At 41.7% G+C, this 12,656-nt stretch overlaps 1 protein-coding gene across 1 annotated transcript in view; it reads left to right on the top strand.

Moving 5' to 3' along the window:
- Positions 1 to 4,306: 4,306 nt before the first annotated feature.
- The window catches only part of LOC117533382 (MORN repeat-containing protein 4-like), a 25,247-nt gene continuing 16,897 nt past the window's right edge, over positions 4,307 to 12,656 (top strand). The window contains exons 1-2 of the mRNA XM_034197080.1: positions 4,307 to 4,453; positions 7,099 to 7,170. Of these exons, the coding sequence (XP_034052971.1) occupies positions 7,104 to 7,170 (67 nt within the window). The 5' untranslated portion in view covers positions 4,307 to 4,453; positions 7,099 to 7,103. The remainder of the gene's footprint in view (positions 4,454 to 7,098; positions 7,171 to 12,656) is intronic.

Here is a 12,656-nt window from a genome sequence, read left to right as displayed (position 1 = left end):
TCACTTGTTAGATGCTTTTATCCAAAGTGACCTACTCAATACTGTGGGGTGAAGTGTCTCAGGGACACAACGACATGCTGACTGCAGTGGGGTTTGAACCTGTGCCCCCCTGGCACCAACACACAACCCACTGCGCCACACACCTCCCACCAACAACTAGTTACATGTCAAAAACTGTAATCAACATAATCTGAGTGTCAACATTTCAAAGTAACCTGATCACTTCTCGTTACTTTTGGAAAACTTCTAATGCAATGCAATTAAAAACTAAATAAAATAAGATGTTGTTTACTTGAGTGTATCAATGTCAAGATATTTCATATTAAAAATGTAGTAATAGTTTTCAAATGCTGTTTGAGCTTAATACACTTATCACAAGCATAGACTGTGTTTTGTTTAATTCAATTAAAAAAGAAATGTATTTAGAATAAAGAACAATCAAAGAAAGTGAATTATCCCTGTAATATAACACTCTTTATTCCAACTGTTATCCTAATCTCTATTGTTGTATCCTGATTAGGTAATGTTGTTACGTGTAATCCGTTACATACGCTATAGAGGCTTCTCAATACTCAAATTTCCCCTCCTCGAGACTTAGACCCGCCCACAGGAGATGCGAGCGGAGGACCCGAGGAGGGGAACCGAGGAGAGAGGAGGGGAAATTTGAGTATTGAGAAGCCTCTTATGTTCACATTTGGCTCCAGGCATCTTTAACTAGAACATGAAACGGTGCAATATATAATCAAACACTAGGAAATATTGACTATGTCCTTCTGCAGCCACTTCATTGCTTTACTTGTTCACCTTTTAAAATGCTGCTACCTTTTCATTCTTGCAATGTTGTGCTCACTTGTTCAAGGTTCTTTATTTGTCAAACGAACATACAGTGTAGTTATGTCGATGAACATCTTGTGTCAAAAGGCTTCTCCAACAGTGCAACATAATACAGATAAACAGAATGATTAGTGCAAGTAACAGTAATACAAAAAGAAAATTGTTTAAAAAAAAGTGAAATAGAGCAATAAGAGTATTCAAGTCATTGAAATATGATATATAAATAGATCATTTCTAAGTAGCAGCCAGATGAATATTGTGGATGTTGTTTCAGGTGTTTAACAGTCTTATGGCCTGTGGGATGAAACTGTCCCTGAGTCCGGTGGTTTTAGTATACTGCTATGTTCCCTCTGTGGGAGTAAGAAAGGATTTCTGATTATTAAAACTGCCTGAGTGTCAGGACCTCGACACAAACTGATGAACCCAAATGCACGACTCAGAGACAAAGTCTTGAATGTAATAACATGTATTTATTCATTCCAATGATCAGGAAATCCCTCTTAACAGAGCAGGTGGTGGAAACAACAAAAAGCGCTCACAAGGAGGAAAACACTAGTGTAACAAAAGGAGAACTTAAAGGTGGGGTATAAAGTTTGAGAAACCGGCTCGAGATACACTTGTTGTTATATTCCATGGAATGCTCTTAACATCCCGATAGCAATGAATATCTGAAGTACTTTGACAATAATCCATTAAAAAAAAATGTCATCTGTGGAAGCCGTGGCGCTGTAAAAAGCTCGACCAATCATCTGCGCCGGCCCGGCTAAAGTAACTGGATGGCCTACCTGCCTGTCAGCCTTCCATCTGTGCACAAACTTATCTCGTGCCCTCATTGGTCATGTGCGCGTTCGTGTGTGTTGGAGGAGGGGCTCTGTGAGAAAGTGGCAGATTTTTTCCGGTTGTGTATTTTCTAATTCTAGCGCACTCGAGCTGGTTTCTCCAAAATGACCTACCCCACCTTTAAGAGAAAACGTAAGCCTACCAAAATCAACAAAATAACAAAACCTGACGTGAGAGAAAGCAATTCTTTCTGAGCTGAGGCTTGGCACGACCATTCGGGGAAACAAACAAGACGAACTGACACAGGACAGGGGAGAGACAGGACTGTTTAAACATGAGGTGAGTGGGGACAGGTGGAAACAATCAGGGGCGGGGCAGACGCTGATGATGGCGGGAAAACACACGGGGGGAGGAAGAAAACAGGGCCTGAAATGAAAGACAAGAGGTAACATAAAACGACAAACAAAATACATGACTAACACATGTGACGAGACACAACACTGAATAGTATTTTAGGGAAATAAAAGAGCCTAAAGCATTAAACACTCACCTGTTCACCGTGGCCTTTGAACCCTAACCATCACAGTCCGCCTGCTGCCAATACAAGTGCTATTTATTTATTTTACTTTATTATTTGCCTTATTTGTTTGTTTGTTGTTTGCTCGTAACTTGTAAAGCAGCCTTGGGTCCCTTGAAAGGCGCTATATCAATTCATTATATTATTAATATTAAGCAATTTGACTGTAAACAATACAACTAAGACACACATCCCCATCATTAGCTCATAGTGAGTCTGTAATATGTCCCCACTAATGTTTGTGTGGACTGATATTCTCATTCAACCAATTAAAGGATTACTACAAGTTCATTGGTGGTTTCACATGGCTGGCACACACACAGGATTTGTAATACTTGACATTTTCAAAGCTTAATGTTGTGGATTTTAGAAATACTGATGAGTTGAGAGCCTCTGGTCGCCTTTCCGCATGTCTAACAACAGAAAAGAAATGCAATTATTGAAATGTAAGAAGGTAATGTCTTCTATTTTCTGTTCTACAAGTTTCTGAAATGTTATATTTAAATATGCAAATGAGTCATTTTCATATCAACTGTGTGCTCATTTGCATACAGCATATCTCCAGCAGGGAAATGTGAACATTGAAGGAAGCCGGGTTCAATTGTTTTGTTTTTATTTTGTTGACATGAAGGTGCTTTCAGAGGAGACTATGGATCAGAACACACTGACAATATCCAAAATAAATCATTATTAGCCATGTTTTTAGGAATGAATCGTGTCATAAATGAGGCTCTGAATTATATCTGAGCTAACCCCTTTGCAAAATGTCCAGAACATAGAGAGGAATGGAACTGGGAAGTGTTGTGAATGTAAGATTCCCTGAAGTTGAGATATCTGGTTCAGCATGTGAGAGAAATCTCATTTTGACAATGGCGACACTTTTACTGTAATATATTTTACGTTTTCTAAAATCGTTTGTTTAAATATGCAAATAAGGCTTATGTTAGCTTTTGGTGAATTTAGGAGAAATCTACAAATGAAAATGGACAAAGGGGCCGTGTGGTGGTGCAGTGGGTTATGTGTAGGTGTTCGGATCAGGGGAGCACAGGTTCAAACTTGCTCCTGTGGGGATTGTCCACAGTACTGAGTATGTACGTCGCTTTGGATAAAGCGTCTAACAAAGTAAACACCTAAAAACTAATTGCTGGTGCTTTCTTTCGAATAGTCTGACCAAAATCTCAGCATCGAGTATTATATAAGAAGTCGAAAATCAAACATATTTTTCTACCATAAGAATAATGTCTTGCAACTTTTACACGAGTTTAGATAATGATTACCGTACGCTGTGATTATCATATCCTGTGGTGCATTGTGGGAAACAACACTGATTGGATATAAATCAAGAGCAATGTTTCATGTAATGCATCTATTGGAATATACAGTGTTAGCCTATATAAACCAACTTATTAAACAAACAGCACGAGTAGTGATATATTTATACTTTACACATTTTAATTGCACCAAAAGGCGTTAAAATCCCTCCTAAATGTCTTGATTAAGAAGCGGCTGCAATTATTGATATATGTAAATCTGTTGAATCAGCACATTAACACAACGTAGCCCATGCTAATTAATAATCAGAATTAGTTATAGCCTTTTGCTTAATCCCTTCCCCTGAGGAACAGAGTCAGGGCGGGAGTTCTGTCTCATTTGGGTCACCTTGATTCTTCCTGTAGCTTTTTGCTGAATGAAACGCTCATTGGCTTTGAATCCATATCACCTCGTTTGACAAACCCTCAGCACCTCAGTGCAGATGTTTTAGCGGCATAGGCAGAAACATAAATCAAGTTCCATAAAACTCGCCAAAACGCGGTCTAATCAACCAAATTGAAGGCATGAAATGACAGAGTGTCGTTAAGAGGAAGCCCTTTATATAATCCTACAGAGACGGTGGGCAGCACATAAAAACAAGGCAAGGGCAAAACGCTTTAACAGAGGAGCACTCCGGCTAATTAAGTCGTTGAACCCGTTGCCCTCGACAAAGATGTCTCATACCGAGGGCTGGGCTTAATAGAAGGAAAGCAGCCAATAGGAGCGCGTCTTGAGTCGAAGTGGAACGTCGGCAGCCAATAGGAGCGTGTGTTGATTGAAGGTGAACGTCGACAGCCAATCAGAACGCTGCACCTTGCGAGCTCGCTGAGGCAGGAGGAAGTAGAAGCTGAACAGGAAAAACAGGCGAAATTGTCGCTGAGAGGAGCAGAAACCCTCCGCTGTTTTCAGTGATGTAGAGAAAACGGACGGAGTTGCTCTTAAATAAAACAGGTAAACCGTTTATTTTATCTCAGCTCGTTGTGTGAGTGTGTGTGTGTGTTTGGAGGCTGGCAGCGTCATGCCGGCAGGATGAAGGGATTACCGTTTACTGTGGCAACATTAGATGGGAGGGATACACACTCCTCCTCCCGGTTAATATGACAGCATGCCTGATGGCATTTGGGAAATGATGAGCCTAATGAAACGAGCTTCAGACGTGTCCTTCTCCCTCTGAAGCTTCATTCTCTGTGAAGCTGCTGTCAGATGGTCTGTCACCTCCTTCAGAGACAAAAGGAGAGGATTCCCTCAGAGAACCACTGTAAACACAGCTGGGTGACATGACAGAGGATTTCATATTTGAAGTGTCAAACGCCATAATATACAGAGACAGAAGATAAATAAGAAGTTAATATAAACACCTCTGTTGTGATGTCACCACTGCTAGATCACCAAAAGGGTACAAGTCACATGACCAAGGGGCACAATCAGGTGACCCACCTGTAGGTAAAGTATTATTGTATTATTACACGGCTTGGTTGAGTACTCCATCCTGATTGGTCAAATTGGACATTTCAGAGGTTGTTAATATTCAATATCACACCGTTGCTAAGCAAAATTAATGACCGTTGCTAGGATCAAGAGAGAGAATGAAAGAAGGTTAAAGACTGGACATCAGAAAAAGACTGGACATCAGAAAAATCAACAGAAGAAGCCAGACATTAAGTAACGAGGCGTACTGCCGTTGTACATTATCGCTTACTTAGTACACAGCTTCTGAAATCGGTTCTGTTGAATATTCGATTCTGATTGGTCAATTTGGATATTATGCGTTCTGTTATTTCTGTAGAGCAGAGTCATGTTACATCAATCAGCAGAAAGAAATACAATAACAACGTCAGCTGAGGTAAAGAAACACACACGTTTTCACTTCATCTAATTAAAACATTTATTTGTGGTGAGCACAAAACGTTGGAGTCACGATGGCTAAACTGTCCGGAGTCAAGAGAAGAGAAAGAAAACAAGAGAAGGAAAGAAGTTAAAAGACACAATTAGGGCAAATAAACCAACACATGAAGACAGACAGGGATTACACACTGAAGGAAACACCAGAAGAAGACTGAGGGTGTTTCTCAATGTCGAGGAAGGATGCTCCAGAGCCACTATTTCAAGCATACTACGTCATCGAGTGCCACCGAAGGACTTTTCCAATGTCCAGGCTCCTTGGAATTCTACAGAGGCCGACGTACTTCATAGCGAGACATTTCGAGGTTGCACATGTGTAGACTCTGCGGTCTTAAAATCCCCACAATGCATTGCGCACGGACCAATTTCCAAATCTTTGGCGGAAATCGTGCTCCATTGAAGGCGGGGCCTCGCATATGACGCACACCTGATGGCCTGTTCCACCATTCTTTGTTTTCCGAGGCGAGGAAGGATTCTTGCCTCGCTTCTGAAGGACCTGACTCGGAAGAGATGTCCTACCAAGGAAGCGTCCTCGACATTGAGAAACACCCAGGGATTACACACTGAAGGAAACAGCAGAAGAAGACAGACAGGAAGTAAATACCCGAAGACCTGTTCATCCCGTCAGGGCTCCATAGTATCCCTTAAACATGATATCCATAAGACATGCTACTGTAGACCTTCTACAATGTATGGCCAAAGGTTTGTGTTCAACACTTTCAGCTTATTATCAACACATGACGTGATCAACGTAATTTGTTTTCCTTTTAAAGATATTCTTTGGGTGAGAGAATCATCTTATCAAGTTAATCGATAAGCATTTTTTCAAAGTCAACTTTAATGTCAATCTTACTCAGTTTGTGTTTACGGACAGAGAGATCGAAATGACGTTTCCAACAATCCTGAATATATACGATATACAGATATGTATAACAATATGTATATCCTATATACACAATCAACGCATTTACACATATGCACACATTAAAGGTGGGGTAGGTCATTTTGGGGAAACCAGCTCGAGCGCGCTAGAATTAGAAAATACACAGCCGGAGAAAATCTGCCACTTCCTCACAGAGCCCCTCCCCCAACACACACGAACGAGCACATGACCAATGAGGGCACGAGGTAAGTTTGTGCCCAGATGGAAGGCTGACAGGCAGGTAGGCCATCCAGTTACTTTAGCCGGGCCGAATCAGATGACTGGTCGAGCTTTTTACAGCGCCACGGCTTCCACAGATGACAATTGTTTGTTGTCAAAGCATTTAATGTATTCATTGCTATCGGGATGTTAAGAGCATTCCATGGAATATAACAAGTGTTTCTGAAGTGAATTACCTGCCCCACCTATATACAACATAACAGTCACTTCAATATCAATATCTTTGGTGCAAGATTGTCCATAGAATGTCAATCGAGCTGTGGCCATTTTGAGCTGCTTAGTAAATGAAATGATTATGTATCGAGACTAGTATTGTTTAAATAACTAATGAAAGAACTAACCCTACAATCGGCTCAAACTCAATAGCGTGACATTAGTCGAAGAAATGGTGATATTTGGTCAGACATAATATTTGACACCGTACATGTCGCCCAGCCCTAGATAAAGGTGGACACACACAGTATGAGCTCTCAGCTGTGTGTGTTAGCATGTCCGGGTTTCAGGTGATGATCTGATCTGTTTCGTTCTGCAGGACCCATGACCCTGACACGAGGTTCCTTCAGCTACTCCAATGGCGAGGAGTACCACGGCGAATGGAAAGAAGGCAAGACTGAGCGTCTCTCTGTCACTCCTCCATCACCATCATCGTCATCATCACGGACACGTTTGCATGCAAGTGTTGTTACAGTGTGATTCAAACAACAATGCATGTATGACACAGCCCATGTAAATAACACACCTGCATTTGATTCATGTAAATAGGCTCTTCAGGGGACGTGAGGATAATCACAGTACAGAGTTCTTCATTTGCATACACATGTTTCATCTTAATGGGATGTCTCGATTCAAGTTAGTTAGTCTGAGAAAGTGCTCGGCTCACTGGATGGAAAGTGGAGAGGATGTCAGTACCTACATGTTCCCTATACCTATATATACTTAATATATTATTAAGATCATGAGGGAAAGACTCAATGAGACCAATGCTTCAGAACAAGTAGATCTATAAGGTTTTGAATAGATGTGAGCAAGTGAAAATATGATGTTGTATTTGGATCTCTTACATTTTCGACTTAATTGAGGCAGTTTTCTTAAAGTCATTACAATGGATTTCCTACCTCTTCCAATCCTCTCTTGCATTTGTGTTCTTCTACTGACTTCTGCACAGTCGAAAACCAACTTCCCTGTAGTGTGTCATATCGTTTTGTGTGCATGTAAATGGTCTGCAAAGGCTACAATCCCTGTCCCCCCCCCCCCCCTCTGCCCGAAACACCTCCATTGGACTCCTTTGTTTACTTCAGGAACATATACCTCGTTCACACCAACGGTGTTTCGGGGCCGGTTCGGAGCTGGAGCTTGAAAAGCACCGGGTTTTCCTGTTCACACCGCAGCGGAGCAGCCTCTTAGCTCCGGAATCCGGTTCGTTTCAAGCACCAAAAAATTGTCTGGCCAGAGCAAAAGCACCGCATACGTCACGCTTACTTCGAGGCAGGGGCAGGGGCGGGATCAACTCCTGAACAACAACAAGAAGCCCGCGTTTTATCCAGCTTGTACACAACGATGGAGAAACGTAACAAGCAGCAGTGGTCCACTGAAGAGACCAGCTACCTGCTGGGAATCTGGTCTTCCGAAGAGGTACAGAGGAAGCTGGAGCACAATCGGCCATTGTTGTTGTTGTTGTGTGAGCTGTGAGGGGTTTCCGCGCGGTTTGGCTTTATGAAGCAGGCACGCAAACGGTTACGTCATGACGCAAACGATGACGCAGCACCAGTTGGACTCTGGGCGGTGTGAAAAGAGCCGGAGCTAAACCGAAGAACCGGTTCTGAACCTGAAAAGCTCTAGCACGGAGCTTGAACCGGAGTTGCGTTGGTGTGAATGAGGTATTAGAGACAGCAACACTCGCTCCAACACATTGCTCGTGATAGGCCAGGGGGCGGGACAGGGAATATAGAAACAGGCAGAAAGGTGTAATATGAATATTTAGGGCGGTGGTGGCGAAGTCCATAGGGACTTGGCTTGGCAACTGGAAGGTCACCAGTTCAAGTACCGGAAAGACCAAGTGCTACCGAGGTGTCCCTGAGCAAGGCACCGTTCCCTACACTGCTCCCCGTGTGCCGTACATAATGGCAGCACACTGCTCCTAACACTATGATATGTAGGATGTATGAATATTCTGATCTGCATATACAATACATTATTATTAAAAGTAGTGTTTAGAACATAGAGATATTGAGGAGTCTTTTTCTTGGTAATGCACGTTGATTGTTGTGGATGTACTGATGTTAACTATGCCCAGCTTAACATCATTGTGATTAGCCCCATTGAAAAAACATATTTGGGCTTTCGTCCCAAACAATCTCACACTGATTCAACCTCGCTGGGAAGGGTCCGCTCAGCCACTCAGACAATTATAGAGAGGACAGTCGCTTTTTGAACATGAATAGCTGCAACTCCCATTCTGCAAACTAGTGTTGTCACGATAGCAACATCTTTGTTTTGATACCGATAGCAAGTAAAGTCAAGAATTGCGATTTTTTTTGTTTCCTCAAAAGGGGAAACCATCTTGAATGTCATTATTGTGCTTTATTTCAAACCTGGAAAAATGTTTCAGTCATAACACAAACCTTTGAACAATGAGAACAATAAATCAAATAAACTAAAGCAATGGCATTCAAGTGTTATGATATTAGGGTCATGCCGAGTCAGATCGCTGTCCCTTTTACACAGGAAATACGGCCCCATGTCATGCCTTTCTGGTTATGACCCGTCCCCTTGTGTGTTATGAAGGTTTTTCTGCATGTAAACGGTCTGCAGAGTCACAAAACCTCAAAGTACACCCTGTAGCGAGTAAAACTCTAACACAGGAAAGACCTGTCTGTGCTGCCCCAGAACGCCTCGTGAATACACATACAGAGATGCTGTATGAGAAACCAATGTGAGTTTGGAACATTGCACAGTATAAATATATTCTAGTAGACCTCAACAATGGAATTATGATCAGTAGAAATGGCCGTGACATGGGACCTTTGAAAACAATGTCATTCTTAAAGTACCGACACTAATGAAATGGAGGAATCGTAACGTTTTTAACGGCAGGGTATCGCGATACATTTCTAGTATTTGGTGCACCGTGCCACACTACTGCAACTCAGATCAGCACCATGGACAGCAACAACACCTCCAAAATGTATGAAAGTTAATACAACAGCCTGCACTAGATGCAAACATAGCTTTGTGTGACTGTCAACAAATCTCCACAGGGATTCAAGAGAACAACATGTCTATGCATAGAGACTGGGAATGCACATTACTGAGGATGTTATTAATAATAGGACTAGTTAAAATAAAACGTTAACTGCTTTCAGTCTGAATCCACACCTCAGATCCTTATCGGGGGAAATGGTTAAATCAAGAAAATATAAAAAACTATTTTGCTAAAAGAAAGGGTTAGAAAAAAAAGGACTTTCAGTAGTTTGCTTTTTAATGATCCTGCACTTACACTAATTAATAGCAATTTAAGCAATACACTGAAAATAAAAGGTGTCAAACTGAAGACAGTAACTAGAGGAACATGTACAAACACACACACACACACACACACACATACACACATAGAGCCCATCTGGTGCCAGTGAGCCCTCTGAGGATTTCACACTACCTAAACCAGTATGTGCAGTTGAACAGAAACACTGAGACAACCTTTAGGGCAAGGTTAATCAAAGAACAAAAGTTTGGCACCGCAGCGAGCGAGAGGCCAGCGGGGGGACATATGGTCTCTGCACGCCTAGTAGAAAACTGTTTAAACTGGTTTGGCTGCTGATAATATGCTCAGGTTTAAGAGCACAGCAGTGTTTATTTCTTTCCCCAGTAATAGATCTGTGTGGGGGTTTGGAACGGCAAGGATTTCTTTTTGGTGTTTTGGCACTTTTTCAAATTGAAGAAAAAAGATCTTGTTCCACATATTCAACAACAATCAATCACTTTATTCATCGCCTTTTGGGGGTTTGCCCTTAGTTTTGTGCATGTCTGCAAAAGCTGTTTCTAACCCGCACTCTCCCCCCCTGCCTGAAACTCCTCCATTGGCCTCCTTTGTTTACTTCTTAAACACAATGACATCACTATGTAACACTTCACGTTGCTATTGGCTAGCGCTCCAACATATGTTTATGTGATAGGCTAAAGGGCGGGACATCTCTAAGCTGTTGACCAATCACAACAGAGACAGCCAGCTAACCATTCAGAGCAGACTGGGCTCTGGTTGTAACATTAAAGCATGGAGACATGTCCCTGTAGAGAGACTACGATATACACCTGAACATCAGCAGGAGAGGACTCTTTAAAGTAGAGACACTACATACTGATATACACCTGAACATCAGCAGGAGGAGAGGACTCTTTAAAGTAGAGACACTACATACTGATATACACCTGAACATCAGCAGGAGAGGACTCTTTAAAGTAGAGACACTACATACTGATATACACCTGAACATCAGCAGGAGAGGACTCTTTAAAGTAGAGACACATACTGATATACACCTGAACATCAGCAGGAGAGGACTCTTTAAAGTAGAGACACTACATACTGATATACACCTGAACATCAGCAGGAGAGGACTCTTTAAAGTAGAGACACATACTGATATACACCTGAACATCAGCAGGAGAGGACTCTTTAAAGTAGAGACACTACATACTGATATACACCTGAACATCAGCAGGAGAGGACTCTTTAAAGTAGAGACACTACATACTGATATACACCTGACATCAGCAGGAGAGGACTCTTTAAAGTAGAGACTACATACTGATATACACCTGACATCAGCAGGAGAGGACTCTTTAAAGTAGAGACACTACATACTGATATACACCTGAACATCAGCAAGGAGAGGACTCTTTAAAGTACAGACACTACATACTGATATACACCTGAACATCAGCAGGAGGACTCTTTAAAGTAGAGACACTACATACTGATATACACCTGAACATCAGCAGGAGAGGACTCTTTAAAGTAGAGACACATACTGATATACACCTGAACATCAGCAGGAGAGGACTCTTTAAAGTAGAGACACTACATACTGATATACACCTGAACATCAGCAGGAGAGGACTCTTTAAAGTAGAGACACTTACTGATATACACCTGAACATCAGCAGGAGAGGACTCTTTAAAGTAGAGACACTACATACTGATCTACACCTGAACATCAGCAGGAGAGGACTCTTTAAAGTAGAGACACTTACTGATATACACCTGAACATCAGCAGGAGAGGACTCTTTAAAGTAGAGACACTACATACTGATATACACCTGAACATCAGCAGGAGAGGACTCTTTAAAGTAGAGACACTACATACTGATATACACCTGAACATCAGCAGGAGAGGACTCTTTAAAGTAGAGACACTACATACTGATATACACCTGAACATCAGCAGGAGAGGACTCTTTAAAGTAGAGACATACATACTGATATACACCTGAACATCAGCAGGAGAGGACTCTTTAAAGTAGAGACACTACATACTGATATACACCTGAACATCAGCAGGAGAGGACTCTTTAAAGTAGAGACACTACATACTGATATACACCTGAACATCAGCAGGAGAGGACTCTTTAAAGTAGAGACACTACATACTGATACACACCTGAACATCAGCAGGAGAGGACTCTTTAAAGTAGAGACACTACATACTGATATACACCTGAACATCAGCAGGAGAGGACTCTTTAAAGTAGAGACACTACATACTGATACACACCTGAACATCAGCAGGAGAGGACTCTTTAAAGTAGAGACACTACATACTGATATACACCTGAACATCAGCAGGAGAGGACTCTTTAAAGTAGAGACACTACATACTGATACACCTGAACATCAGCAGGAGAGGACTCTTTAAAGTAGAGACACTACATACTGATATACACCTGAACATCAGCAGGAGAGGACTCTTTAAAGTAGAGACACTACATACTGATATACACCTGAACATCAGCAGGAGAGGACTCTTTAAAGTAGAGACACTACATACTGATATACACCTGAACATCAGCAGGAGAGGACTCTTATAGTAGAG

Source organism: Gymnodraco acuticeps, unplaced genomic scaffold, assembly GCF_902827175.1.
Source record: "Gymnodraco acuticeps unplaced genomic scaffold, fGymAcu1.1, whole genome shotgun sequence".
NCBI classification, from domain to species: domain Eukaryota; kingdom Metazoa; phylum Chordata; class Actinopteri; order Perciformes; family Bathydraconidae; genus Gymnodraco; species Gymnodraco acuticeps.
Note: the sequence above shows the minus strand (reverse complement) of the source record. Positions and strands in the feature narration are given on the sequence as shown.